The following is a 26908-nucleotide window of genomic DNA, read 5'->3' as shown; positions in this document are numbered from 1 at the left end:
TTGCCGGGGAGGGTATTTGGTCGTGATGTATTACCATGTACTACTTTTCAGCGTCATCTACAACACCTTTTTCTTTATGTACATATAGAGTCTTTATATGGCCCACCCATCCCAACTTCCAACGAGCCAAACCAAAACTCTGTGTGTTGAGAGTCTCGCTCTCCGGCTGTGTATCACCACCAAATCCTCTCTCCCCCTAGCTTGTGTCATTTTCGTGCTGAGCTTATCTACGACTCTCTTTTGTCTTCTGGACCCATGATCGCTGTGCTGGCGCTTGTACTCGCTACTCTCTGTAAATCGTACTCAAAATCCGTCGCATTCGACGCTTCTAGACCCCCAGAAACGAGAAACGCCTCTTGCAGAGCTCAATCTCCCAAGCTTCCTGCAATGTTGGGGGTGGACATCCATCGGAAGTTCCCCCCTGTCTCTCCAGGTTTTCGATGCTTCCGGCTCAGCGGAACTGGAAACGTGTACACTTCTAACGGCCACCACCCACCAACGCGGAGGCATTGGAGGTCAATGCTTGACTGGGATATTATCTGTACAGTACTCTATCGATTGTCCTACTTTTTATTCCTATATCGCTACGTTTCGAGGTGCACGCCCAGCTTCAACTCCCTCGGCAATCCCCAGCGCAAAACTCGCACTAGCTTCCGGGACCTCGGGGAAGCGCTTGCCGCCGGGTCCGGATGACTCAGCCGCATGACATCAACGACGGATCCGGTCGAGCATTACAGTAGTATATTAAGGCTGAACTATCGAGCTGCCATTCTTGCTGGAATCTTATTTAGAGAAGTAACTTGTCTAGGGTATTTGTGGTATATATCCGGAAAAAGAAATGCGTTCTGAGAGCTTGGTAGGATGTTGAAAGTGATCGTCTGTAGCTGGTGTTTATCCCGTTACAATGCCAGCGGAAGTATATCCTGCACATGCCCGACTTGCTCAGATAGGATAGGACAGTCCAGACCCTAACATTTCTACCTTATTTTGAACCGAAAAAAACACAACAATGAGTAATCGAAGGCTGTAGCTTCAATCCCCAAGTTTCAGTGTGCTGCATATTGGTCGTTCTGCAACGTCTCGTCGACGGCTCATGATATCCAGGCGGTTGCCGAGTCTAGCCGGACTCATATTTACCTTCATTTCAGGTTTACACCACCTTTTTGTACTGAGCCATTGTTTTTAGCTCTCTTCAGTGTATAGCCTGTGAATTGATCTATCATGACCTTCCAGTATAATCACCGAGACTCGGGTTCAAATTCCAAACAGTAGGCAACAGAGTACAGAACGCAGAGGTATCATTCGAAGGACCATGATTTAGTCAAGTCAATGAGACATAGTTAGCTAAACGGTATAGATTCAGTAACCAGACATCTAAGCTTAATCACACGAATAGATGATTCAAGTCGAAAGCAACTCCATCATGCCACATGACTCGCTTGCTCAAACGCTGAAAAGACGAAAGGTATCAAAGAATTAGTGATAGACAGGAAAAAAGCCCAGATCTCCCGGGTCAAAAGAAGGAAAATGACATCGAACAAGAAGCTGCAAGAAAGAAAAGGACAAACCCCATCAATGGAAAAGGGCCAAACCACCTCGAGGCGCACTACTAGTTTAGAAGATTTCCAGATCTTCAAACTCAACAACCAACCCATCCGACGACCCAGCCGCCGAGGTACTCTCCAACGTCAACCCATGCATAGCATCCCACATAGTCTGCCCCCGGGCAATATTCGTCGGCCGACTAGCATAAACACCCACATGAACAAACTTATCCTCAACCCCATAAAAGAACCACGTCACCTCCCGCAACTTCTTCCACGTACCCCCCACCGCACCGGGGGACAGCGCATACGGCACCGCCAACGGAATCTGATACCAAATCCACAGCGCATGGCCAACCCGCTCCAGCTTAATCCGCAACGACTGAATCGCCGGCCCAGCCACGCCCTGCGCCAACGGCGACAAACACCAGTCCGCGCCATCGGCCGTGGCACTCACGGAGGACGCGTTGACCGTCCCTGATGAAAACTCCATTCCCGCTTTCACCCATTTACACGGTTGCGCGGACGAGCGGCGTGTCGAGGGTAGTCCGTTCCCAGTTGGCGTCGTGTTCGCATCCGAGGAGAAAGATTGGGGTGCTGCGCCGGCGAAAATGACCAGCCCGCCCTGGTCCCATTCCATTTCCCAGTCGGCGCTGACGGTGACTTCGGCGACGACGAAGGGGTGGCGGAGGGATGTGAAGACGATGGGGGCGGTGGAGGTGTCGCCGTTAGGTGGCTTGCGCCATAGATCGGTGTTTGGGCCCGCTTTGAGCTCGAAGTATTCCATGCATTGGGGGAGGGTGAATGTGGGCGGGAGGTTTAACGTAGTGAAGGATGAGCCATCTGGGGGCATTTTGAGATATGATTATCTTTCTTTTGGGTGAGTGGATGTGGTGGTTCCACGATTTGGCTGCGCTATTGTTTTCTTTTTTTTTTCTCTCTGGATCTTGAGATAGACGTGGTTACCCGATTGATGGTCTTTGATCGGGGAGAGATCGATTGAGACGCGGATCGTAGGGACTGCGTGTCAATGGCGAGGCTGAGCTGAGTGTCCAGCACTTAATTGAGCTTTGATGTTCTGCAGATCATAGACGGATGGCCTGGTTGTCGAGGCGGAGGGGCGGGTCGTGGCAGCGCCTGTTTCACGATATAGATGCGATAAGAGCGGACAAAGGTAGGAAAATATAGTCCAAGACCGGAATGATTGCAGCGAGCCTTGTAGGACGGATTGTTGGGATATGATCTCAGAAATGCAGTTGACAAGGTACCGTCGCGGTGCGGGACTCCGCGGATGGAACCGAATCCGGCAGAGGGAAGTGTATCCAGGGAACACGACCCCAAAAAGAAAAGAAAAATAAAAGAAGCGAAAAAGAGTAAGTATCGAAAAACAAAAAGAAACTCCAAGTGTAGATTAAAATCCCCGAGGTTTATAACGAGACCTGATTCATGGGGCTACATCCACCGGAAATCAAAAAACAAGTCAAGATAGTAGAAAGATCAACTCGCCAAAAACGATGAACAAAAAAGCAAAAGGGGAATTGAACCTATTATTGCATCGTGACTTTTAACTATTTATATGGATTGCCTCCGAACGCCCTTCCCCCCTGCATCTTAAAAAAACCAAGGTCCATTCATATTCAGGGGAGATCAAAGGAGCAGCCTAGCCCGCTGACCGAGCCTCGAACCTCTTCATCCACCAACAGAGACCCGCGAACAAGCGAGTAAAAGCTACGATGCCACTGAGGCGATAAATATGGAGACTAGTTTACTCCGGTCTTCGAGTAGTGCTTCATTATCGCCATGCCGAGCATAACCAGCATGGTGGACGTGGTAAGCTGGATACTGTGGACCAGGAGCCCTGTCGGCGCTCGATCGCTTCGGCGAGAGATGATCCTGCAGACCAGTTTGCAAGTGGCGGGTCACCATGCATCTCCGGGGAATCAATCATGTGGTGACGCACGATCTAAAGGATCTCGGGGATTAGTACAAGGGGCGTGAGTGGATGCAATCCATAAGGATACTGTAGGGCGATGGGGAAACCAAAGCGATTCAGGGACCCATTCTTTCTGAGACGGTAGGGCTCGTTTATTGTCGTTTGGTCCAGTAGGAGGAAAGGGCAGCTCGGAGAAGAGCGAGACATATTCTACGCGTGGATAGCGGGGAGCTGAAGATGATATTGACGGACTCGACTCGACTCGGTTGGATTACCCTTTGGATGGAGGAGTTAGGGCAGTTAGTGCGACGTTGGTCGTTGACAGGTTCGCCACGGGCGGCGCATGCCGTGTGGATTGTTTATTATACTTTTGGATCTGTTCCCAGGCGATCGGTCGGGTCAATGCATGGCGAACATGTTGCTAGTGTGCACTAGTGTCTTTTTCCATTCTTTGTTGTCTCCTGGTTGGGGTGGGTTGGGTTGGGTTGGGTGGAGAGCATCACTTCAAGTTCGTGTACTCCGAGTCTATGGAGTTCTCCGCGAGCTGGAGCCCGGACTGGGATATCCCCTGGTCGGCGGATGTGATCTGATATCTGGGCTGGGGAATCCCTGGCGAATCTTTAGTCTGATCCACTAGACTCGGCTGACTCTGACCTCGGTCTGGCAAGTGGAACTTGGTACATTTGAGCTCGCGAAAGGATCGCGCAAGACGCGTCTCAGCTGGGGGCGGGTGGCGGTGGCCGCGGGCTCAGCCACTCCACGCCAGTTGTGGATGTGTCCTTGCGCTCCACGGCTGTATTGCGCTGAACAAGGAAATCGGCAGTGGACCCGGTGGACAGCATCAAGGGTTGAGAAGTGCGGCCATGTCGGAGATGCCGACTTGCGATATCCAAGTGGCGATGTCATCTTAGACGAGAGATATCAGCTCAAACTGTCGTTCCAAGATCTTGGTTCCTTGGGATTACTTTAAGTGTTGGTGTGTCCGGAGTACAAAAAGCCCCCAAGTGGTTCCCAATCAAATTATACAAGGACTAACAATATCTCCGTGAATGCGATCCTAGATTTCTTCTACGAAGAGACGTGTTTGTCCTTGTCTTTCTCTACTATCGTCATCACCACTCAACGAGTGATGAGTTGGCATGGGTCGCCTATAGGCCCAAGCGAACTCATTTTCTCATCTTTACGAGCTGCCAACTTGAGGTCCTGAACACGACCTTGGTCACTGAGAATTCCCCAGCTCTGACAAAGACCTTCGTCTTGACGTGATCGATGACGATGACTCTATGCCAAGTTAACAGGATCCAACTGATACATAGATCGCTAATGTTCGAGCTGGTCACTCTAAGCACAGCAGAGATGAAGAAACACTAAAAATAGCTGGCCAACTGCCGATACTTTCTGGACTTGTCGAGGGGTTGGGGGCCAAACGAGTAACATGAGCAACGGGCGAAAAGGGGCTACATTTGGAAGGGAATCAAGTCAGTAGTTAGCCCAGCAACGAGCCCTCCTAATGGCCAGTCTAGCTCTCTACGAAGTACAGCCCCTAAAACTGGGCGAACTAATTCGCAGCCAAGATTTTGGCTTTGCACTCGTTCGTATAGTTAGCGCCAGCTTCTCTGCCCTAAACACATTCCGGCCAATGACGGGCCTCCTTCTTCGCCGCAGGGGGGCTCAGCCTCGTATTCAGGGTCTAGTAGCGTCGATTTGCAACATGGGAAGAAAGTCGTTAAAAAGTTGGAATGACTCCACGATGGGCAGGCTTTGCGAGTGTAGATTTATTTCTTGTTTGTCTCTTCATCCCGCGACATACGTTTGGCCGCAACAAACAACCACCTCGCGCAGCAGATAGCTAGTCTAGAGAGCTAGACAAAATCTGAACTCTCATTGAGAGAAGTCTCTGCTCTCCAACCACTCCAGATTGATCTGTCCAATCCCTGAACGAAGATGGCCCCGCGTCGCAGCTCGGGCGGAAGCTCCAGTAGCTACAGCAGCTACTATAACGATAACCCATGGTCTCAAGATATTCAGTTCTCCTTGGACGTGCTCAGATCAAAGACTCTGTTCATCGCGGGCTTTGCATTCGACGTGCTCACCATTCTCGCCCTGATCGGTTTCCTCATCTGGACCTGCTTAATCCACAATGGCCGAGGCCAGCTGAAGGGCGTTTTGCCTGCTCTGCTCCTTTACTTGGCGTACGTGCGATTCTTCCACAAATCAAAGATATGTCGCTAACCCGGGGACGAACAATAGATCCATGTTGACGATTCTGGTTTATGAGATCTTTTTCTTCGCTAATGCCAATGTTGAAATGTACTATGTCATTGACCTGATGCTGAACGAGTTCTTCTACCTGGTCGCTGGCTGTCTCATCTTCTTCATCTTCTATCATCTCATCCACAGCGTGCTGGATCGCCTCACTGATGCTGGCAAGCCATATGCCGTCGTGGCGATCATCCACTGGGTCATTCTTGGTCTGGTGTCTGTCGTCTCCCTCGCCACTTTTGCTTTGTACGTTGCCTTCCAGGTGCAGATTGTCCAGAACGACTACTTCTCGCCCCTTACAAGCTCGTACAACAATCTGGAAGCCGCACGCGCTATCATCTGGTGGATTCTCTCGCTGGAGGTTGTCGCTTGGTTCATTTTCATTGTGGTCAAGGCTGGATCGCACCGATTTGCTTCCAAGGTAAGCTAAGCCTTTCCTTATCCCTGCTACTTCTCTTGATTCAGTGGACTAATGCCGGCCGTAAATAGTTCCCCATCTTCTCCCTCCTTGGTGGCAGCATCGCCTGGATGGCACTAAACCTGACATTCGCCGTCGTCTACATCCGCTACTCTCTCGAAAATACCACGCAGCCAAACTACCTGTCCTGCGTCCAGTCCGTCCTCCAGTTCTTCTTCATCGTGGGCACGTTTGTGGGCATCTTGCTTGCCTGCTCGAAATGGCGCAGCGTCGATGATCGCGAGGACAAGAACATGGTTGCGCAATACCACTACGGTCCTGGCCCGTACCCGACCTACCAGGCCTACCAGGCCTACCAGCAACAAAACCCGGTGCTTGTGCAGCAGCCCTATCAACAACAGCACTACCAGCAGTCATACCCGCAGCCGGCTCAGCAGGATTATCAACAGCCTGTCGCTCATACCCCCCAGCCTGAGCAGCAGCGACAGGAGAACTAGATTCTCTAGCTAGCTGTCCAGGAATGCACGATAGGGCTGGGGATTGAGCTTTCCTTGTGTTCGACTTTGCGATTCTATGATTATGATTCTAATAATGGGGCTGGTGGATGTTGCCAGCTCGATGGAGAACGTTCCAACTTTTTATGTGATTTGATTGAGGATGTTTGTGTGTCATTTTGCTTTGGAATTATTTCCTGCTTGAAATACCCATTTTTGATGTCAATACCCAGATTAAAATAATTGAGATTTTCTTGTCCATACATGGTGGTTGTTCTTGAGTTTCCTGTAGAACTATTGAACCATGGTAGTACCACCGCGTAGCTATGGCAAGATTCTTAAACCAGATACGATCTTGGAAATTCAGCTTGCTATTCACCTGCAAACGCACACAGAGTTGAAAAGAGTCATTTTGTTACCTCTTCCGACTATGGAGAGTGATAACCTCTAATCTTCCCACAATTTGCCCACTCTCTCCCACCCCATCCTCGCCTCCGTCAAAGTCTTGGCATCAACGCCAGGCGGTGGCGGACCACAAGCGATAACATCATCTCCGACATTTCAACCCCCAATATCCAACTTCAAGCATCAACCATCCCAGTCCAGTTCAGTATATTTCAGCTTCAGAGACGACCATGGTTTGCGCCAAGTGTCAGAAAAAGCTCAAAGCCACCGAGCTCGCCACGCCGGGCGTCAAGCGCAAGAATGACATGTACTACGGCTCGCCGGCGACCACAGTAGGCGGATCATCCACAGATAAAGGGAAACCCAAGCCAACTCTGGGCGCGACGGGTGTGGGCAAGGTATGAATTCTACTTCCCTTGGCCTTTGGTGGTTATCTGTAAGAAGACCTTGATATATGGGCTGCCACTAACATGTTGCTTAGAGTAAGCTTCTCAGCGCAAAGGCGAAGAATCCATATGCGGCTTATGCCTCGTCTTGCGAGCAGTGCAAGACCAAGACTGAGCAGGGGAGGAAGTATTGTCAGCGCTGTGCTTATCAGAAGAATGGTACGTATCATGCGAGTCGTGTTTGTCCAGGGTTCTTGTTGGGTTGACTGGTTCGCGTCTAGCTTGTCCGATGTGTGGGAAGAACTTGGCTGGCAAGTCAGCCAAGGACCAGCCTGTCGTACAGGGACAGAAGTTCAATTTGAAATGATCCATTCATGGGGGCAGTTTGATGGGTTTTACTGGGCAATGTATTTTATCGCATGGCGCTTGGAGTTTAGGAGGAAATATTCGATGGGACCTTCGATGAAATGAATTCGATTGACAGTACAATGAGAAGAAAAGAGATATCTAGTTATACATGGCATGCGCGGTAAGAGTATATGCAGTGCGTTGCTGATAACGCATAGTGCCAGGAGGCAAAAATCCATCATTTCCTGGCTGGGATGACCTCGCGCCGCGCTCTCGCTCCCCCTTGTTCATACACGTTTTCAAAAAAATTTGACCAAAGTGTGTGCTTGGCGTTGGAAGCAACCAGGAACACCCTCTGGAAGCCCATTTACCGGTCGGCCAGCATGTTCTTAATGTTGCTGTAGTACTGCGGCAGCAGGTATTGCGGAATCTCATCCTTGGACAGCCACTTGTAGTCCTTGAGCTCCTCCACGCTACCGGAGAGATCGGCCTGACCGGCCATGATGCGGGTCTTCATGAAGAAGGTCTTTTCGCCGTGGACGGCGGCACCAGTGGCCTTGTCGACGTGGGGCTTGCGGTTGTGGTAAACGTGGTGACCAGCGGGGTGGAAACCAACCATCCAGGTGTTCATGTTGAAACCAGCGGTTTGGGAGAGGGTACGTTGGGCGGCCTGAATAGAGCAGACCATGTTAGCAAAAAGTCGCAAAGATAAATCGTGGCATCGTCATCCGAGGCGGACACTCACCTCGTGCAGGGTCTCATCTCCCTCGATAGGCAAACTGGGGAACTTCCAGTAGCCCTCCTTCGACTGCACCAGCAGGTACAAAGTCCGAGACAACAACCGGTTCAGACTCTTGTGATCACCCTTCTTATCCGCCTCCGTCAGTCGCGAGAATGGCCGCGGGATCTCTTCCTTCTTGCTAGTGTCCTGGGAAGTGGCATTGGCTGTGGACTCGGCATCCTGCACTAGCGTCTCCACTAGATGTTCAGGCTCGGCCTCCTTTGATCCTAGGAGCAACTCGTCGTTCCATGCATCGTTGTCGTACGCGTTGTACTTGCCAATGTCGCGTGCCGGGGTCCGGCGCTCCTTAATCTTGTTTTTCCAGTCCACGTCCGCTGGCGTGCCACGCTTGAAGTAGAAGTATTTGGTGAAAGGAAGGGACAGGCGCTCATTCAGACGCTTCTGGTAGAAATAAAAGGCTTTCTCAAAGGGCTCGAGGTCGCGCGTGATCTGGGGAGGGCGGGAGAGAACCACACCGGCGTTGATGGTGTAGACAGGGTCGGTGATGGAGGAAGTGGAAGGGATTGGCGAGGAAGTAGTCGTTGTTTCACTCGCAGCAGCAGCAGAGGCATAGTTGCGGCGACCCAGGGTCTCTTGACAGCTTCTGCAGACGCTGTCGAGTCTGGATGGTCCTGTTTGGCCGGTGGTCATCAGTGTCAAGGGTTTCAAGGCTACAGATCAGTCAAGGAACATACGCATCAGCGACGCAATGCGCCGAGCACCATTGGATCCTGTCGACATCGTCGCGGTGTATGACAATGGCAGTTGGATTGGCCTATTATCACCTCCGTGATGCTCTGGAGTCTCCAAGAAAAGTTCCAGCAAAGGCAAAGGCGGTCACGTTCCCACTAGACTCCATCAGGACTAGCGGGCGATGGGCCACTTTAAAAGCTCGTCGCGTCTCAAACTCTTCTTCCTCCTCTTCAAGCACCCGTTTCCTTATCGTCACTGTCCTCGAATTTTCCTCACGGTCAGTCGATCATTAAGTGGTGCTCAGAACGAATTGCGGCTATTTTTCGCTAGCGGTACCTTCACATAATCCAAGGTGTACTGTTAGATAGCTGCTGCAAACATCTCAGCACCGGTTCCAGCCACTGGGCTTGGTACCAGATCATTCCATTGCCTTCGCTACCATTCGTTATTCCTCGATAATTGCAAATATGAACAAACTTGTTTCCCGTCGTATGCCTTCTCTTCCATAGCTAAATACTGTCTGCTCTGTTGCGAATTGCAGGATTCGCACCAACATGATCGGCTAGAACCATGCTCTCCCACCGCATTCCTCCTTGTCTCCCCATAGCTTAATGCTATCAACTGCAAATTCAAGATATGCTGGACATGCTCCGCCAGCTAACTAGAGGTAGATCAAGTTCGTGTTGATCGCCAACTCCTCATCGTCGCTCACTCCCCCATTTGCTCCATTTGCTCCATTTGCTCCGGAGTTCTTGGTCTTCTTCCGCGCTCGCAGGTGCGCGGGCTTCTCAATCGGTCCAAAATATGCAGTCTTCTCAGTTGTCCCGAAGACTCGCAGTTTGTTACCATATTCGAGCCAGAACTTGCTGCCTAGGCGTGGAATCAACAACTTTTGCCGCACCTTGTCGTTGTCGCTCTTCGACCCCGTATAGGCGATGGAAAGCGCTACTGTCTCCAGGCCAAGCTCTTCAGCTTGTTGTTGTTCTTTTTCTTCATCTTCGGTATTGAAGAACTCTCTGAAAGGGTCCTGAGGGATGCTTGGGAAGAGGTCCTGTACTACAGTTGTAGTAGGAGTGACGAGCCGATACGCAATGTCCTCCAGACGGCCCCTCGTTCCCTTGGGAAGTTTTCCATCCTCGAGATGAGTCGACAGCTTGAGGAATGCGATTGCAGTGAGCATGCTGTCGTAACCAGCTTCGTGGGCACTTCTCTTGCAGAAGTACTTTGAGTACAAGCTGTCGGTTTCTACAGAGTTTGTTAGTAGCTTGCCAACGCCCGGCGAGTAATGAAAAAGACATACCAATCCTTGGGCTCGTGATCTTTGCCAAGGTCTTGTTGAGCTCCTCCAGTGAAGAGGACAGATTCATAGCGTCGAAATCCTGAGTCGCCAGGAACTTGGTATCAACCAGGATGGGAAATGTCTCATGAATCAGGGCGATGAACTCCTCTACCGCATTGGGAAGAGGGCCAAGAAAGCATCTGTAGAAGAACACCATATCGGTAAAGCTGTTGTGGCCCACGAGGATAGGCCGGTTCTCCTTCAAACGTTCCTTGATTCGGTCCGCGAGCACTTTCGCTGTGATGGACGGATCTGTGTCCTCTGGTAAAAGGTCCGCGAAGGTCGCCGGCTCTAGTTCTGACAGGTCGCCGCCGGCCAAAGCCTCTACGATCCATCGGAATCCCACATGCTTTCGAATGCGCTGGTCACTCTCTCTGATTCTGTCGTTGAACTCCATGGCACCGCCGTTGCGCTGCTCAATCTGGATATACGTGGGCATGCCTCGAGACTTCAGGCTCGGAAACTCCGTCTTGACCAAGTTGTGTATGAGCCATTTCTGTGTCTTGCTCAAATCGTTCGGGCAACCCTGGCGAACCTTTCCATGCCCGTTGGTAGTAGGAGGGATGCTTAGATACGTACCGCGTGTCTAAGGATACGGGTTAGCTTCACAAGAGGGTCTCCGAGACGGTACCTCCAAAGTTAGAAAGAGCTTACCTTCCCTCCGGCTATCCATGTCTCAATTTGACAACGGACAGCCTCAAGAAATTTGATGTCTGCTTCATCCCGAAGCTTGTGTTCGATATTATCCATGGGATCAGTAGGAGCCCATCGTCGGACAGCTTCCTCCCGAGCTGCAATCTCCTCATCCCGGGACAAATAGCGTACACCGTGGGTGAAGAGGCTGCCAACATCGAACCTGTGGCCAGCCAAGAATTCCATGGCTATTTCAAGTCAGTCAATTTGTTCGATAACAGAGCAAGGGATAACAAGCACATACACCAGCCCATAAAAGTACAATCCCGGTTAACGTTGAGATTGCGGTCCAGACACGGGTTGAGCGAGATGTTGTAGGGTCTGAGCACATAGCTCCCTATTTGGAGTTAGCCTTTTACAAATAAACAAAGAGAATATAGATCAAGCAATGAACAGTACCTCTTTCTTTGTCCTCACGGCAGATTGTCAATCCAACCTGTAGTACCTGGTACTTTTCCGCAGCAGCTTTGTTTTCTTCGTAGTGCTTCTGGAGAGACTTGGTGCCCTGGTATTTCACAGAGAGGGCGATGCCGGACATCTCGAGGTCCATAGCAACAAAGCAACTGGTAGCCACCTCACTGAGTAGCCAGGGCAGATAGAAAGCAATATTCCCAGACGTTAAATCCATTGTGAATGGATCTTGTGTGCAATTGAATGGATTAGAGGCGGACTTGAGTGATAAGATGGTGTAAGAGCTTGATGATGTTTGGGACAAAAGTAAAATCGGGGATGTTGTGAATCGTGCTTTCGTCTTGATCACTTTGTTTGGGTGATTGTTTGTTTGCGAGCGTGAAGGATAAGAGAAAGATAGAAGAAGCATCCGGAAGCAAAACTTGGCATATAGGTTTGTGATTTGATCGGACGAAAGTCACCTCGAGTATAAAATGAGTAAAGAAGAAGGTATATAACGAAGCCACTTGCTGACCTCGCAGGTTGGTGGCCTTGTAGGAAGAGTATCACTTTGAGAGTGGGATGAATGACAAAAGGAAGAAATATGGCGGAGTTGATGACGACAGCTCTGTCGAGTGTGAGATGGGTGAAGGATGGAAGAATACCTCAAAGCAAGTCAGTTGTTTGATTTGTTGGTGACCTTATAGGAAGAAGGTTAGCTAGAGTGTAGGATAAGAGACGCAAGGAAGAGAAACAACTTAGTGAGTGTACAGGAAGGTGGCTTTGTGGGATCAAAGTCAAATCTAATGTGGGAGGAGAGAAGAATGAAGTAATATCACGAAACAAATGAATAATATCATAGGTGGGTGACTTTGAGGGACAAAATTCATGCCCAGTATAGCGAGGAAAGAGGAATGATCGTGAAACAACTAGGCCACTTACGGGCGAGGGTCACGTCAAGAGTGTTGCTTGTGTCGTTGCTTATATTGACAGCTACTTTAGATCAGTCTTCATCAGATGTGAGGGGCTTTTGGGAGTACTGGCCGAGTCAGAAGTGATATCAGTGTTGGCAGTTGTTGAATCCTAGATGCTTTGAGCATATTCGCTATCTGTAGTTGGTAGTTATCGGGTCAGTCCTTCAACGAGGCGATATACTTTTAGAAGGTAAGTTGAAAGAGTGATGCGTATTGCTATCCTAATTCACGCATATATCTTCGTACTGGCCCGTTGTCAATATATCATGATCAATGTTGGAAGTACATCTAATGCTCCTCTACCAGGTTAGTTAGAAAGGGAGCGTAACAAAAATTCAAATTAGTGGAAACCCACCTGAGGCTGTATTTGCTCAAAAATTTGACAGAAAACATGATATCTAATTACCCATAGTTTGTCAGTTTATAGAACATCTCGAATGTAAACACAACACAGTCCGAATGGGGAAGCCCGTCGGGGAATGGCGATCCCGTGACCAACCCCGGACTTGGGCGAGCCGAGGGAAAACGACAGCCGATCGCAGTGCCCCAGTCTTGCTCTCCCGAAACGCCATTCCCATCTCTCCTTCCTCGTGCTCATGGCCTTTTTCTCTCATCCTTTCTCCCATTGACATTCCATATACCCACTCTCTCCCGCAATCTCGGGGCACAATGACTGACGGAATGTCGTCCTCTCACACCCAACTCTCCTCCGCGTCCTCCGCCTCCACCTCCCCCGCGAAGCTCTGCTCTAGGACATACAAGAAAGCTTCCCAACTCTACCTCACGCGACGTCTCCCGGAGTCGCTTGCCTCATTGCAACCGATTATCACCGTCCCGTCTTCCCAAGATGAACAGCTTACCAATGGCGATCATTCCGCCGCGGTCGCGCCGATCGCCACCGCTCCCAGCACGTGGAGGATCAAGGTTTGGAACCTCTACATCACGCTTCTCAGCGCAATTGTAGACCTTGGTGCAGAGGAGGGAAAGAGTCAATTTGGCCAGAAGGAGTGGAAAGCGATCGCGACGCAAGTGCGCGAAGGTGGAATCTGGGAGACCGTCGTGCAGGTCGGATACCGGGGCCGGGAAGGCTCCGTGGACGCCGAGGTTGTCTACAACTTGTCAGTTTTCACCTCGAACACCCCCATTTGGATCTGTAGAACATCGCCAGCTAATGAAACTTCTTTAGGGCCACTCTGATCCTCAATCACTCCTCCTCTCAGTCACTGAACCAACAACGCCTCGAGACCTACCTCTCATCATACGGGCAACCCATTTTAGACCTCACAGATCGCCTTCAGGATGCATCAGACGGCATCCAGCAGCACCGCATATCGGCTGCCAATGGAACCGACACGCCGAAAGATCTGGCTGCCCGAGTACGAATCATCGAGCTGTTCACTCTGCACGTGCTGCCTCGGAACGAAGAGTGGGAGTATGCGCAAGAGTTCATTAACCTCAGCGAGGTCTTGGATGAAGAGCGCAAAGAGCTATTCCTCCAAACACTGGAGGGTCTAAAGGAAGAAAAGGAACGAGGAGAAATGCGTGCGGCCGAACTCCAGCGCCAAAAGGACGCAGAATTCGAGCGCCAGCGGGACGACGAGCGGCAGCAGGCTGAGGAAGAAGCTGCGAGAGCTGCGGCCACCCAAACAAATGGCCATAAGCGCAATACTAGTGAAGTGGACTACGGGATCGAGAAAGATATCCCGCGCAGCAAGGCCAAGGGGTCTAAAGCGACAGACAAGTCAACGCCGAGCGGCAAATCCAGCTCCCGGACGGCGCTCTCTTCGTCAGCCTCTAAGAGCTCAAAGAAGCAGGTCAAGCCCGAAGCTCGAGGCCAGACTCGGGCTATGGCGACCATGTTGCGCAATTTGTTCAAGAAGATTATCCAAAGCGTGTCTGGCAACCCACTCTCAATAGCGCGTACCTTGCTCTTTGTGCTTGGCATCCTGATGGCCATGAGCCGGCAGGACGTACGTGAACGAGTCCGCAGAATCACGGGCTCGGCCTGGCAGAAGGTGAAAGGTACGGTTGGGATGGGTGTGAAGGTGAGCTATATCTGAGATATAGACTCGGGATGTGAGTTTTTGTTTCTTTTGTTTTCAACATGACCTATCATGTACATTTTGTTCTCTGATACGGATACTCCCTCTTCGGAAATGGGGAGCTTGATGCCGCATATATATTTCCTTCGACTGTGATTCTTTTGTTTATTCATGTACTTTATCATCAAATACCAGATCGCCCGCGCTCGTCGCTGCGTGACGTTGCTTCCTCCTGGATCAAGCGCCTGGGCTTCTGGTGCTAATGAAGATATTCATGTTTGTACTGTCTGTCCAAGCTCACTTGCGCAGCCGCTCATTCCAGTTTCGGTCAAACACGTTGAGGGATCGTTAGGCTAAATGGTGTCAGCTTATAACAAGCCTCTTCACATTCCGAATGGATAATTTACCTGATGGAACGACGTCCAATGCCTTGATAGAGACATTAAGAGGCTGATTCAGCATGTAAACCGCTGCTGCCAAGGGGGTTTAAGGGGCTTGCTTGCCCATACTTCAGAGCGAGATAGAAAGATTAGATTGGCACCCTCCTTGGCCAGGGCTTTTGCGATGGCCTCGCCAATCCCCATTGATGCTCCGGTCTACCTGGGAGTATGGTTTAAATAATATTCGTGGCGCATATTGGTGAGGGTTCTCATACCAGGAGCACGGTTTGTCCAGTGAGCGGCATCTTGAAAAGCTGGCCTCAACCTTTGGTATTTTCAAGACTTTGGAGTATCTCCGAGAAAAATGAATCGAGTCAGGGTGGGTTTATGTATTTTTCAGATCGTTGATAAGAGATCTGATTGATTATTATCAAGCAGACCTGTTGCTCGACGTCATTGTATGCGGATCCACTTCCCCACCACTAACTCACCACTAGGCTATCGGTGAGGCTTGTGGGACATCTTAAGGTTATGATACGTACATTCACGAAAAAGGTTGCAAGAACGAACTGAAAACAATACTTAAATTGTTTATATTCAAACATAGCATCGCAGACTCTGCAATACTGCAACGCAGGAAAAGGCGATGGCAAATAGCTGTTGTGGGTGTGCTAGGATCTAAACAGTGGGAACTTGTTCACCTAACTATACTGCCAATCCAGATAACATTCGCAATATAGTAAGCACCTGATGAAGGGAGTAATATCATATACTGAAAGTTGATAACCATTTGATGCAGCCCACGGAGGGCTCATTCCGTGAATTCTGAAGAACCTTCTCTTTAATACCAAATTGCCCCATGGGGAACAATTCAACAACTGCGGTCTTTTGGCAATGCACTCCCGGCCTATTTGATATCTAGGAACAGGCAGTGAGGAAATGGCACCTTGCCACGGGATGACATGTCAGAACATGAGAGCCATTCATGCCAGCATTATCACCGCCACTTTCACGAAGTTGACTAAGTGATATGCACTTTCATAAAGCGTGCCAACTGAATCAGACAGTGGATCTGCTTCTTGATTGCCGTGGGATCCGTCATTCAACGTGTCTCCCTAGGGCCAAAAATTGTAGAACAAAGCCCAATACCAGCGGTATCCCATCCAGGAAGTCAGAACACAGTCATTGTATAACTCTGAACACCAATCCATAAAGGCCTATCATCAATGCTTAGTTCAAACCACCCCACCATGACTCTCTGTCGGTCTTTGTATCATGCCAAGTCCAACCTCATCAGACTGACCACTAGGATCAGCATCCCCATCCCCATCCCCATCCACACCCTCCTTCTCCACAATCCTAGCATGCCACCGCCGAAACAAGTGCACAAAAAACTGCGCCACGCAAATCTGCTCAGTAGTATAAAGCAACACCGGCACCGACGTCTTAGCCTTGGTGTAAAAGTCCACCGGCGCCCACATGGCATACAACAAAGGCAGGCCTAGAGCAGTACTCTTCGCCGGGGAACAGAAGCACACTGCGATCGTTTCCTCGGGGGGCATGGACTTTAGTACGGGCTGGAACCAGCGATGATTGAGGAGGAACTTTGGTGGTCGGGAGCTGAAGAAGGATATCACTGTGAGCGCGATGTATAGTGCTATGTTGAAGAGCACGACGAAGATGATGCTTTGGGCAGAGAGGGTTTGGAGGGCGCCTGTTGCGAAGCAGGATGAAAATGTTGTCCTAGGGTAAACGTTGGTATGAACTGGATAAGAAATGCACACCTGCTTGGTTTGATTGGAGCGTATAGCACCTACCAGATCAACAGCAGCATACAAGCACTCGCCAATTTCGGCAACTTCGTCTTCTGAATCACCCACGCCGTCCGGTCCGGCCAAGTCCAGCGAATCGACTGCCCCACAAACAAAGGGAGCAGCACGCTCAGCCCCAGCTGCTGAAACACATTTTTATACATACTCCCCAAACTGCCCCCGCCATACCTCCAGGTATCAAACTCGGCCGATTTCGGCAACAGGGTGACCGTCCAAACGGCCGTGACAAAGGGACCCAGGACATTCGCCAGTAACACCTCCACCAGCGCAGCAGCATCATCGCCACCGGCCGCTCTCGTCATAACCACATTCGACGCAATAGTCGTCGGGATACACGCCGTCAGGATATACCCGGCCAACACGGCACGATCAATATATCCCCCCGGATCAGCTACGAGGATGATATGTACGACCGCCAGGACCAAAGCCGGGATAAACAGGAATGAGATGGCCTGCACCAGAATATGCAGTCGCCAGTTCAAGAACTGTTTAAACAGTTTCTGCCGCGGGATGCTGAGCCCGGAAATCAGGAAGATGATGGCGATGACCCCGTACAACACGGTGTATTCACTGCGTATCACCCCGCCGTCTGTCTTGGCTATGTCCGGGAAGAGATATGCGAGGGCACAGACGATGCCCATGCCGATGAGGAGCCACTGGCGCAGGATCATGATTGAGATTTGTTTGAGGGCTGCGAGGGCTCGCGCTGGGGCTCGGCGGGGCCCCGGATCTGCTGTGGCCAGGGTGTCGGCCATGATGGGTTGATTCAGGGACGCATATCAATCCACGGGTATCGTGTGCACAGTGTGCAGGAACTGATGTGCTGAGGGTGTTGTAGATAACTATTCTGGATTGATTTAGTCAAGGCTTGAGCGGTGAACGGCGATCATCTTTGCTTGGTACTGTATCGCACAATCGGATTTGGTCCGAGGGTGGGCGGAGATGGTTGCGGCGGTTCTTTTAAGCATATCGTGATTCGTGGGACTATTTACAGATATCCCTGCCATGATATTTACCAGGTGATATATCCAAGAGATCCAGAGTCTGTTTAGCTTTAGCTACAATACTGTATACAAGCTCACGATAACAGTATGCTAATCTCCAAACTCGATACTCGGACCGTCCTCAACGGGGATTGCCCGCCGAAATCGGGTACCCGACCCGCGCAGGCCGACGGTCGGGGCTAAAGCTGCGCGGCATGTGAAGTGTTCAGCGCACATGCTGATGATGCAATGATCATGCAGAGGTTCCTCGTTTGAGTACTTTGGTGACATATAGAGGATCATGAAGAGTATTTGAGATTCCTTGGTTGCTTCCAGATAGTGATACTGTATAACGACTTTATTCTTATTACCAGCACGAGCTTCTTCACCCCTTTTCGGTTGAAAATGTGGGTAAAACATTCAACCGCCAACAAGCTGCCGAAGTTCGCTATAAACCTCCTAGTTACAAGTACTCCGTAGACTACTAGTACTCCGTACTCCCCCGGACTCTCGTCAGATGACCTGCAGCCACCTCCTTCTCAAGGTCATCCATAGTTTCTTTCGAACGGTCCTTCTGACTCAGGATTTGTGCCAATAGAATGTTGAAGGAGGGGTTAACCCGGTCCTCCACTAATTAACTAAGACTCTAGCAACAGAGTGAAACCTGAACCTGAACTTGAACCTCGGCTGAGGGGAGCTCTGCGGGTAGTCCGACTTCTCCCGGGGAAACGCCCTCCCATTCTGTCCCAGCGGAATTCGCTGCGGTTTACGGACCTTTCGAAGCTGCTTTTCCATCGATCGTGCGGATCTCCTCCAGAATTAAACCTGTCCGGAGTAATTCAGCTCCCCCGAGAACCTCCCCGTAAGCCTGGGGAAGAAATAGCCCAGAGCAAAAGAGAAGGAGACACTCTAGATGATAGGAGTAGGAGGGATATCAAGAAAGTCTAATAATATTCATCACCTATCGAACTAAACTGTATACAGTACAACATCTTGTGATTAACCATGAAGGTATGACGACAGGACAACCCAGCATTCCAGCCGCGCATGTGAAGTTCAGATCCGCTGGAAGATCCGGGGCAAAGACCTTGGGCGGTGCCGCCGTCCAGGGCCGTGGAAGAGCGTCCCATCCGCCCTTGTTCCCGAAGGCCTCGGGACTGAGGGACTGGCGATGATGAGACTAAATGACTCCGTTATAAGATTGCCGAATGGCCCTCGGCGGGTATTCTCGTTCTTTCTCGTTTGATACTTTTTCTCTCTCTTTTTTCTTTTTTTGTGGTCTTCGTGGTACGGAAATCTTGGTCTTTTTCTTCTTCTTTATACAAGTTCCGCTCGTCCAGCTTGGTTCCCTCCGCTTCCCCGTCAGAAGCTACCAGACTCTCCCCACAAGGTTTAGGATTCCGCCACTTCGAGCTGAACTCCTCGGCACGTTTCTTCAAAAAAAAAAAAAAGGGAGAGAGAGAAAGAGAGATTCGTTTCTTTCAATTTCTCTAAACTTGCAAATTAAAGACAATCTCTTTTTTGTCGTACTGCGGTTCTCCATCTTCGGCTTCTCTTCCGGCAAAAGATATACTTCCGACTCCCTCCGCAGTGTCTCCGCGATTTTCGGCACTCGAACTGGACGGATCCCCACCAATTGAGACCAATTGAGCTCCGAGCATTAGTCGCAAAGGAGGATTTGCACTTTGCGTGTATATAGCTCTCGCAACTCCATTCACAGCATGTCTGCCAAAACTGCAAACAGCAAGAAGGCCTCGCCCGCGGTCAACCTGATCGGTAGAGCTCCTGATCCTCGACTTTTACGGAAGAAATGGCGCCAATGCTAACAATTCTTTTTTTTGGCTATAGCGGGTGGTGCTGCTGGTATGATGGAGGCTCTTGTGTGCCATCCTCTGGATACGATCAAGGTCCGCATGCAACTCTCTCGGAGAGCTACGGCCCCTGGAGTAAGTCAAGTCATATCATGTACAACCAGACTGCAATGCGATTGCTAACCACCCTTTCTCGCAACTGAATAGGTCAAGCCCCGTGGTTTCGTGGCCACTGGTGCCGAGATTGTTCGCAAGGAGACCGCGCTGGGTCTGTACAAGGGTCTGGGTGCCGTGCTCGGAGGTATCATTCCCAAGATGGCCATCCGATTCACCTCCTACGAGTCGTACAAGGGTGCTCTCGCCGATAAAGAGACTGGTCAGGTCACCAGCAAGGCCACTTTCCTCGGTAAGTCAAAAGGAAACCGTTCCAAAAAAAAAAAAATCCCCCTGTGATCAATCAGCTCATTCTTTCTCCTTCGCATAACAGCTGGTCTCGCCGCCGGTGTGACCGAAGCCGTGGCCGTCGTCAACCCCATGGAAGTCGTCAAGATCCGTCTCCAAGCCCAACACCACAGTCTGGCCGATCCCCTCGATGCCCCCAAGTACCGCAGCGCCCCGCACGCCCTCTTCACCATCATCCGCGAAGAAGGCTTCAGCGTCCTGTACCGCGGCGTCTCCCTCACAGCCCTGCGCCAGGGAACCAACCAAGCCGCCAACTTCACCGCATACACCGAGCTCAAGGCCGCTCTGCAACGCGCTCAGCCTGAGTTCGCCGACGCCCAGCTCCCCTCCTACCAGACCACCCTCATCGGTCTGATTTCCGGTGCCGTCGGCCCCTTCTCCAACGCTCCCATCGATACGATCAAGACCCGGTTGCAAAAAACTCGGGCTGAGCCTGGCCAGTCTGCTGTCACGCGTATCATGGTGATTGCCAAGGATATGTTCAAGACTGAGGGTGCCCGTGCTTTCTATAAGGGTATTACCCCTCGTGTGATGCGTGTGGCTCCCGGTCAGGCTGTCACTTTCACTGTGTATGAGTTCCTCAAGGGTAAGTTGGAGAAGTCCAACTGGGCCTTTGTGGGTGGTTCATTTGAGGAGTAAAAAACGGATCGTGGAAAAGGAGAGTCAGAGAGAGAGGGTTAGCCAGGGCTTGTTGGTTGTGGGAAGCATGTGATACCATACCAAAGCATGGTGGCGTTGCGTTGCTGTCTTTCGTGTTCTATTTTTGTTTGAATGCTTCTTTTTTTGCCAGCGTGGGTTTTGGATACCTGCAAGGGACTGTGCCGTTTAGAGGCAGGCCAGTCGGACCAATTTCTGTACATATTCTGGTTTCCTTAGTTCTGTGTATACCACATCATTGGATCAGTCAGTTGTCAAGTTCGGGTCGAATTGGATCCTTGTAGATGTTTCGTCAGAATATGACAGTTATAGAGTCGAGGGCTCGTTAGTAGTTGCAGAATAATCAAGTCAGTCATGAAATGATAGCTCTGCTAGCTTTGCTAGATGATAGTCTTGTGCCTGTGTTGACAACCTTCGGAAGGAGGAGAGATTGGCAGATCGGCAGTGCCACTGCCCGCCCCTCATCATTCACCGCTTCCCCTCTCTCCCCTCTCCATAAACAACTCCCTAGCCAACACAGTCCATACGCCCTGAACTGCACCTCCAACATGCAGTCAGGAATTACAGGTACACCGACACCCCCTCATCCAGTCCATCTCCAACCCACAATCCCCCCATTGACACAACATCCACTCGCCCAAGACTAACAGCTTCAACAGTCTCCTCGGAGCTCCACGATGCCTTCAACCGCTTCACCTCCGACCCCTCAATCTTCTGCCTCCCCGTCACCATCACAGCAGAAAGCCTAACCCCCCTCACCACAATCCCCTTCACTGGCTCCCCCACCACCCCAGATGCATTCTTCTCCTCGCTCTCCCAGATCTCCTCGATCCTGCAGCCCAAGACCCCAATCTACCTGCTTCTCCGCCGCCCGCTCGCGGCCAAGACCGTCCTCGTCGCATTGACCTACATCCCCTCCAATGCACCCGTTCGGCCCAAGATGCTCTTCGCCTCGACTCGCTCCACCCTGGTGCGTGAGCTGGGCACCGAGAAGTTCGATGATACTGTCTTTGCTACGGAGGAGCAGGAGATCGTCGGACGGGAGGCCTGGTCGGAGCGTGATGGTGATAAGGCGGGCGTGGGTCGTGAGGCGCTGATGGGTGAGAAGGAGCGTGAGTTGGAGGCTGTTCGGCGCGCGGAGGCTGAAGCTCGGAATGGGACGCCGCAGAGAGATATTGGTATTGGGGGTACGTTTGGGCCTGGGACCGGTTCGGGCATGAGAGTGTCTATGCCCGTTGACGAGGCGGCCAAGTCGGCTTTGAAGGAGCTGGCAGACGGTGGTCTGGTGCAATTGGTAAGAAGCTTTGGAATTCTACTACTTCTACAAGGAACTGGGTGGAGAAGTGAAGGGAGGCATGGATTCTATTTGCAAAGCTAACATTTGGATTTCCGGTGGCAGACTGTAGATATCCCCACCGAGACTATCATCCTCGCCGACAAGCAGTCTGAGGTTCAACCCGACTCCGTTGCCACCCACATCTCCTCCACTTCGCCTCGGTATTCCTTCTACCTTTACCCCAGCTCGGACGTGGTCGTGTTCATTTACACGTGCCCCACGGGATCGTCCATCAGAGAGCGCATGCTGCACGCCAGTTCGCGGAGGAATGCTATCACGGTCGCCGAAGGGGAAGGACTCAAGATCACGAAGAAGGTATGGACTAGTTGGAGACCTTCACAGTTGCCGGGAATGTTGCTAACGCTCGTGGATGACAGATCGAGGCTTCCGGACCGGACGAGATCACTGGGGAGCGGTTGAAGGAAGAGGTGTACCCGGCACAGGATTCAGGCCCTGCTCGGGGTTTCGCTCGCCCCAGACGTCCAGGCCGGTAGATCACGACGTTTGATGACAGGGCCTTCCCGAGAAACACACGTATTTTGTAGCGTTATATATAGCCTGCCAACGCCAAGCATGGTGAATCTGAACATCACTTGCCCTTCTCGGTCGGACATGTAGACGCCACCACGGCTTAGACGTTTAGACTGGAAAAAAAACTCGCACACACCACAAGGCCCGCGCGTACCTCCCTCCCCGGCTTCTCCCAGTAGCAGAGAGAAGACACCAAGCCAGCCATGAAGAGAGGAAGCGCAGACCGGGATCATTGATTTCGGAAACTTTTCTTTTGGTAGAACAAATCTGTCCTCGAACTTCCCAGATTAATAATCTTGGGACAGCCATCGCGGTCCTTCTCCAGACGCGTACATTCGAAGCAGTAGAAGGCGTCACTGATACCCTCGCCACCGCAGACGACGCATTTGTTCTGGTAGTTGCCGAAGGAGCACTCGTCGCAGATTCGCACCAGCGTGGTTGGGCGCACGTAGGAGTCGCAGACGGGGCATTTGCCGTCGCATTTGTCGCAGAGACGGCCGATGGAGATGCCGGGTTGCTTGCGGCACATGACTAGATCGGGGTGGTGGCGAGACATGGTGGGTGGAGAGAGTAGAGGAGGAGGTGAGGTTGAGAAGAGAAGAGAAGAGAGGGGTGTTTGTGTTATGTGCAACTCCTGGGTTGAGGGAAGGAGGAGGAGGAGGAGGAGGAGTGAATTACAAAGCTGTCGGGGAGTCCAGGTTGGAGCGGAAAAGAAGCTAACAGAAGTTGGATGGGCCCGTGCACGTGCCCCCCGTCACACCCGACTCCAAGCTGCTTGCGCGTGTCCACTGCTGGCGCGATTCGAAAGGGTGTGGGAGAATTCTGGCCAGGTCTTTTGAGGAAGAGAGACTGTTTCCGGTTTTCTGCATCCTTCTTTGCAATCCTGGTTTCATCTCTTTCAAGATTGGCGACAATCGACTGGCCCAATATGTCTGAAGGGTACGTCGATCCTAGGTCGCATTATCAACTGTCGTCTGCGTTTGAACGTTTACGCTGATACTAGACTTTTCCTACTTATAGGACCCTCGCATCGGCAGTCGCTGTTCCAGAACAGGAAAATATACCCCAGTCGCCCGAGATCTCAACGAAAAGGAGACAGTCCTCAGTATCAGAGCATGAAACGAAACGCCGCCGCCTCAGTTCGCAAGGCGATCTCTCCCCACAAGCCCGGCGACAACAGCATTCGCCACAAGCATCAGCGCCCGACCGTCCCGCCGAACGGAGGCCTAATCGTCAGGGTCGAGAGGAAGACCGCAAGCGCGGGCAGCGGTTATTTGGCGGGCTACTTGGCACACTCTCGCAGAGCTCCACGTCCGCGGCGCAGAAGCGGCGCGCTGATATCGAGAAGCGGCAGCAGGATAAGCTCAAGTCGCAGGCTGATGAATACGATGAATTGAAGAAGCGGAGGAGGGAGCGGCGAGATGAGATTCGGAGGAAAGAGAAGCCGTTTTATGAACGGGAGGCTGTATGTTGGCCATGCCCGTTTGTACCGGGCTTACTGTTCCTGCGCATCACGATGAATGAAGTGCTAACAAGATTTCCTCGATAGATGCAAACTCGACACTCGAACTTGATCGCCATGGCGCATTTCCTCAAAACACGAACCGAACCGGTATTGGTATGATAGTCCTAATCCGTCATCCAAGTGCATTTTCAGTGGCTAATTCTTTCGTTGTGCAGTATTATAAGCCGTGGCAACTACGATCAGGTGATGAAGCAGTGATACGGGAACAGATTGAAGAAGCCGAAGCGACAGTTGCCCGAGAAGTCGCCGAATTCGACGCTCGGTATCCGCCCGAAGCCTTCAAGTACGAGAAGCTGGAGCCAATATCGACAGAGACAACTGGGCCACCGGGAGCATCAGAGGAGCAGCAGCAGACAAAGCCAGCTGCTGAGCCTGTCTCTGAGCAAGCCCCAATTCCAGAACCCAAGGCTGATACCGCCGAGCCAAAGGAGACTCCAGTTGAAAAAGATGCACAGCCTAGCGAGGAGAAGCCCTCCGAGCCCACAACAACTGACGCGGCACCTACCAGCGCGGTCGAAGCTGCGGATTCCAAGGATACTCACCGTGCCGCTCACGACGACGACGGGGATGAAATGTTGGAAGACAACGAGGATACCGTGATTTATTAGCGATCATATATTGACTCTATTTATGCTATATTCCGGATTTGAATACCTAAAATGTGACATTTACCAATCAGAATCATTCATCTATCTTATTCTATGCATTGATGGTGGCGCTGCGGAGCCGTTGCTGTAGCGTGTAGCTTAATAATGGAGGCTCTCCAGCCGAGGCATACCGATCGGTCAAGAGAGGGGCTCCTCGGCTTGCCATGGAGCTTCCCCTCAACCTGAGGTAAGCTCGTTGACGAAACAATGTATTCGATCCGGCCACTTCAAGTCTCCATTTGTTATTATTCATCAAACGTGCACCTTTTGCGTTGCATTCTGGTCTAGTCGGCTTCACGTGATGACTAGCGTGCTTTGAGCCTGGATATATACCACCTCACGAGTTACATTTCACCAGCTCCGGTGTGCATGACCTTTATCGAGTCCTCAGTCCAAATAAATTTTGGCAGCATTTGAATCGCGTTCAACCCCAAAATACTGAACCAAACTGCCACGATGCCAGTTGACAAGATTCGAGTCTTTGGCGATGCTCGCATCGAGTACAAGTCGGCTACGGTGAATGGCCACAAATACAGTCAGTGCCCACAGGAAAAGCGTCGATACTAGTAACCCAGAACATGGATCAATGAAATTTTGCAAAGAGATCGTGCTGTATCTAATTCTTAATCCTTTGAACGCAGGCTACATCCTCAGTCAACCTCAATCGGGCAAATACAGAGCTACAATCTTCCTGGTAAGCTGCACTACCCCGTCCTGCTTTACGTCGTCATATCAAAGTAGTCCAATGCTGAACTTGATTCTAGATCCATGGCTTCCCCGATATCTCCATGGGATGGCGCTACCAAATCCCCATGCTAGTGGACATGGGTTTGCGAGTCGTCGCACCAGACTGCCTCGGCTACGGCCGAACGGTGAGTATATTGACAGAAACCAACCCAATTCCGAGAAGAAACATCAGCTAATGAAGATCCAGGACGCACCCGACGACTATAAACTTTACTCTCACAAACGCTGCGCGGATGATATCAAGGCGCTTGCCTCTCATCTCGGCGAGTCCAAAGTCATCCTGGGCGGCCATGACTGGTAAGACAGCCCAGCCCGCAAACCAGAAAGTCCATTTCAACTAACTAGCAACCAGGGGCGCGGCACTGTCCTACCGAATTGCCCTCTGGCATCCAGAATTGATCAGCCACCTCTTCACCGTCTGCGTGCCTTACGCCCGGCCCCAGTCGACGTATCTTCCGCTGGAGGACCTGGTGCAAAATGCAGCCCCGCATTTTGCCTATCAGCTGCAATTTGCCAGCGGAGACCTTGAGAAGGTTATTCGTTCTAAGGGCGAGATTAAGCAGTTCCTGAGTGCGCTTTATGGTGGTCGGACGGAGAAGGGGGAGTTTGGATTCGATGCTGAGAAAGGCGTGTTATTGGATAAGGTGTCCGGGCTGAAGCCTTCGCGTTTGTTGAGTGAAGAGGTGAGTTTGCTGCAGATTCAAGACTTGAGATATGACGGGGAGTTGATGAGAGAATAGGAGTTGGACTACTATGCGAGCGAGTTCTCCAGGAGCGGTGTTCACGGACCATGTATGTCGCCCTTATCCTTGTTTAATCCAGCTGCAGCTAACCTGGGATAGTGAATTGGTATCGAACCCGCAAAGTCAATTACGAAGAAGAACTGGCCATTCTTGATCGCCAGATTACCATCCCCGTTCTTTTCATTCAGGCTCTCAAGGATCAGGCTCTCCCGCCTCACTTGGGCAAATCAATGGCCAAGCACGTTCCCAACTTGACTATTAAACAGGTCAACACCGCTCACTGGGCGTTGTGGGAGAAGCCCAAGGAGGTGAATAGCATTATTTCGACTTGGTTGAAGGAGGTTGCTCTTGTGGATGGCCGCTCGGGAAAGCTTTGATGGGAAGGTGTACCGAGTTTTGCTGTGATTCTTATTTGAATAGTATTATTCTACGTGAATACGTCATAGGAATGGATCTTTTGGATTCGTCAACACATAGACACTCGCGTCATCACATTAAACAAAAGTAAAAGAACATCCACGGCCATCAGAAGACCCAAAGATGCCGACCTTT

At 51.0% G+C, this 26908-nt stretch overlaps 13 protein-coding genes across 13 annotated transcripts; 7 read left to right on the top strand and 6 right to left on the bottom strand.

Annotated features, from left to right (window-relative positions):
- Positions 1-1614: 1614 nt before the first annotated feature.
- Positions 1615-2397, bottom strand: N7458_004648 (uncharacterized protein; the record flags this gene model as incomplete). Its single annotated transcript, XM_056908030.1, has 1 exon — positions 1615-2397. The coding sequence occupies one exon, from the start codon at positions 2395-2397 to the stop codon at positions 1615-1617; it is 783 nt and encodes a 260-aa protein (XP_056766648.1).
- Positions 2398-5421: 3024 nt separating this feature from the next.
- On the top strand, positions 5422-6654 carry N7458_004647 (uncharacterized protein; the record flags this gene model as incomplete). Its single annotated transcript, XM_056908029.1, has 3 exons — positions 5422-5669; positions 5728-6160; positions 6229-6654. 3 exons carry the CDS (start codon positions 5422-5424, stop codon positions 6652-6654), a joined length of 1107 nt encoding a protein of 368 aa, XP_056766647.1.
- A 632-nt stretch (positions 6655-7286) lies between these two features.
- N7458_004646 (cysteine-rich PDZ-binding protein) lies at positions 7287-7809 on the top strand (the record flags this gene model as incomplete). The annotated part of the gene is made up of 3 exons (XM_056908028.1): positions 7287-7454; positions 7538-7661; positions 7724-7809. The coding sequence occupies 3 exons, from the start codon at positions 7287-7289 to the stop codon at positions 7807-7809; spliced, it is 378 nt and encodes a 125-aa protein (XP_056766646.1).
- A 348-nt stretch (positions 7810-8157) lies between these two features.
- On the bottom strand, positions 8158-9312 carry N7458_004645 (mitochondrial 54S ribosomal protein mL46; the record flags this gene model as incomplete). The annotated part of the gene is made up of 3 exons (XM_056908027.1): positions 8158-8460; positions 8536-9203; positions 9267-9312. 3 exons carry the CDS (start codon positions 9310-9312, stop codon positions 8158-8160), a joined length of 1017 nt encoding a protein of 338 aa, XP_056766645.1.
- Positions 9313-9925: 613 nt separating this feature from the next.
- On the bottom strand, positions 9926-11924 carry N7458_004644 (CAF1 family ribonuclease; the record flags this gene model as incomplete). Its single annotated transcript, XM_056908026.1, has 5 exons — positions 9926-10509; positions 10565-11189; positions 11258-11484; positions 11541-11633; positions 11696-11924. 5 exons carry the CDS (start codon positions 11922-11924, stop codon positions 9926-9928), a joined length of 1758 nt encoding a protein of 585 aa, XP_056766644.1.
- Positions 11925-13329: 1405 nt separating this feature from the next.
- Positions 13330-14720, top strand: pex26 (the record flags this gene model as incomplete). The annotated part of the gene is made up of 2 exons (XM_056908025.1): positions 13330-13778; positions 13847-14720. 2 exons carry the CDS (start codon positions 13330-13332, stop codon positions 14718-14720), a joined length of 1323 nt encoding a protein of 440 aa, XP_056766643.1.
- Positions 14721-14886: 166 nt separating this feature from the next.
- Positions 14887-15387, bottom strand: N7458_004642 (Short-chain dehydrogenase/reductase SDR; the record flags this gene model as incomplete). The annotated part of the gene is made up of 3 exons (XM_056908024.1): positions 14887-14961; positions 15212-15298; positions 15358-15387. The coding sequence occupies 3 exons, from the start codon at positions 15385-15387 to the stop codon at positions 14887-14889; spliced, it is 192 nt and encodes a 63-aa protein (XP_056766642.1).
- Positions 15388-16317: 930 nt separating this feature from the next.
- On the bottom strand, positions 16318-17669 carry N7458_004641 (uncharacterized protein; the record flags this gene model as incomplete). Its single annotated transcript, XM_056908023.1, has 2 exons — positions 16318-16825; positions 16900-17669. 2 exons carry the CDS (start codon positions 17667-17669, stop codon positions 16318-16320), a joined length of 1278 nt encoding a protein of 425 aa, XP_056766641.1.
- Positions 17670-19618: 1949 nt separating this feature from the next.
- On the top strand, positions 19619-20809 carry N7458_004640 (putative succinate:fumarate antiporter (Acr1); the record flags this gene model as incomplete). Its single annotated transcript, XM_056908022.1, has 4 exons — positions 19619-19673; positions 19746-19843; positions 19916-20114; positions 20196-20809. The coding sequence occupies 4 exons, from the start codon at positions 19619-19621 to the stop codon at positions 20807-20809; spliced, it is 966 nt and encodes a 321-aa protein (XP_056766640.1).
- A 566-nt stretch (positions 20810-21375) lies between these two features.
- Positions 21376-22657, top strand: N7458_004639 (twinfilin; the record flags this gene model as incomplete). Its single annotated transcript, XM_056908021.1, has 4 exons — positions 21376-21394; positions 21478-22121; positions 22227-22478; positions 22541-22657. The coding sequence occupies 4 exons, from the start codon at positions 21376-21378 to the stop codon at positions 22655-22657; spliced, it is 1032 nt and encodes a 343-aa protein (XP_056766639.1).
- Positions 22658-22923: 266 nt separating this feature from the next.
- On the bottom strand, positions 22924-23250 carry N7458_004638 (PHF5 family protein; the record flags this gene model as incomplete). Its single annotated transcript, XM_056908020.1, has 1 exon — positions 22924-23250. One exon carries the CDS (start codon positions 23248-23250, stop codon positions 22924-22926), a length of 327 nt encoding a protein of 108 aa, XP_056766638.1.
- Positions 23251-23622: 372 nt separating this feature from the next.
- Positions 23623-24827, top strand: N7458_004637 (pinin family protein; the record flags this gene model as incomplete). Its single annotated transcript, XM_056908019.1, has 4 exons — positions 23623-23633; positions 23715-24159; positions 24244-24312; positions 24375-24827. 4 exons carry the CDS (start codon positions 23623-23625, stop codon positions 24825-24827), a joined length of 978 nt encoding a protein of 325 aa, XP_056766637.1.
- A 495-nt stretch (positions 24828-25322) lies between these two features.
- On the top strand, positions 25323-26733 carry N7458_004636 (alpha/beta fold hydrolase; the record flags this gene model as incomplete). Its single annotated transcript, XM_056908018.1, has 7 exons — positions 25323-25401; positions 25508-25560; positions 25631-25738; positions 25801-25910; positions 25966-26296; positions 26354-26405; positions 26456-26733. The coding sequence occupies 7 exons, from the start codon at positions 25323-25325 to the stop codon at positions 26731-26733; spliced, it is 1011 nt and encodes a 336-aa protein (XP_056766636.1).
- Positions 26734-26908: the final 175 nt, after the last annotated feature.

Source organism: Penicillium daleae (genome assembly GCF_028827525.1).
Source record: "Penicillium daleae strain IBT 16125 chromosome Unknown utg000005l_segment0_segment0, whole genome shotgun sequence".
NCBI lineage: Eukaryota > Fungi > Ascomycota > Eurotiomycetes > Eurotiales > Aspergillaceae > Penicillium > Penicillium daleae.
The sequence above is the reverse complement of the archived record's forward strand: the minus strand, read 5'-3'. Positions and strand labels throughout refer to the sequence as shown.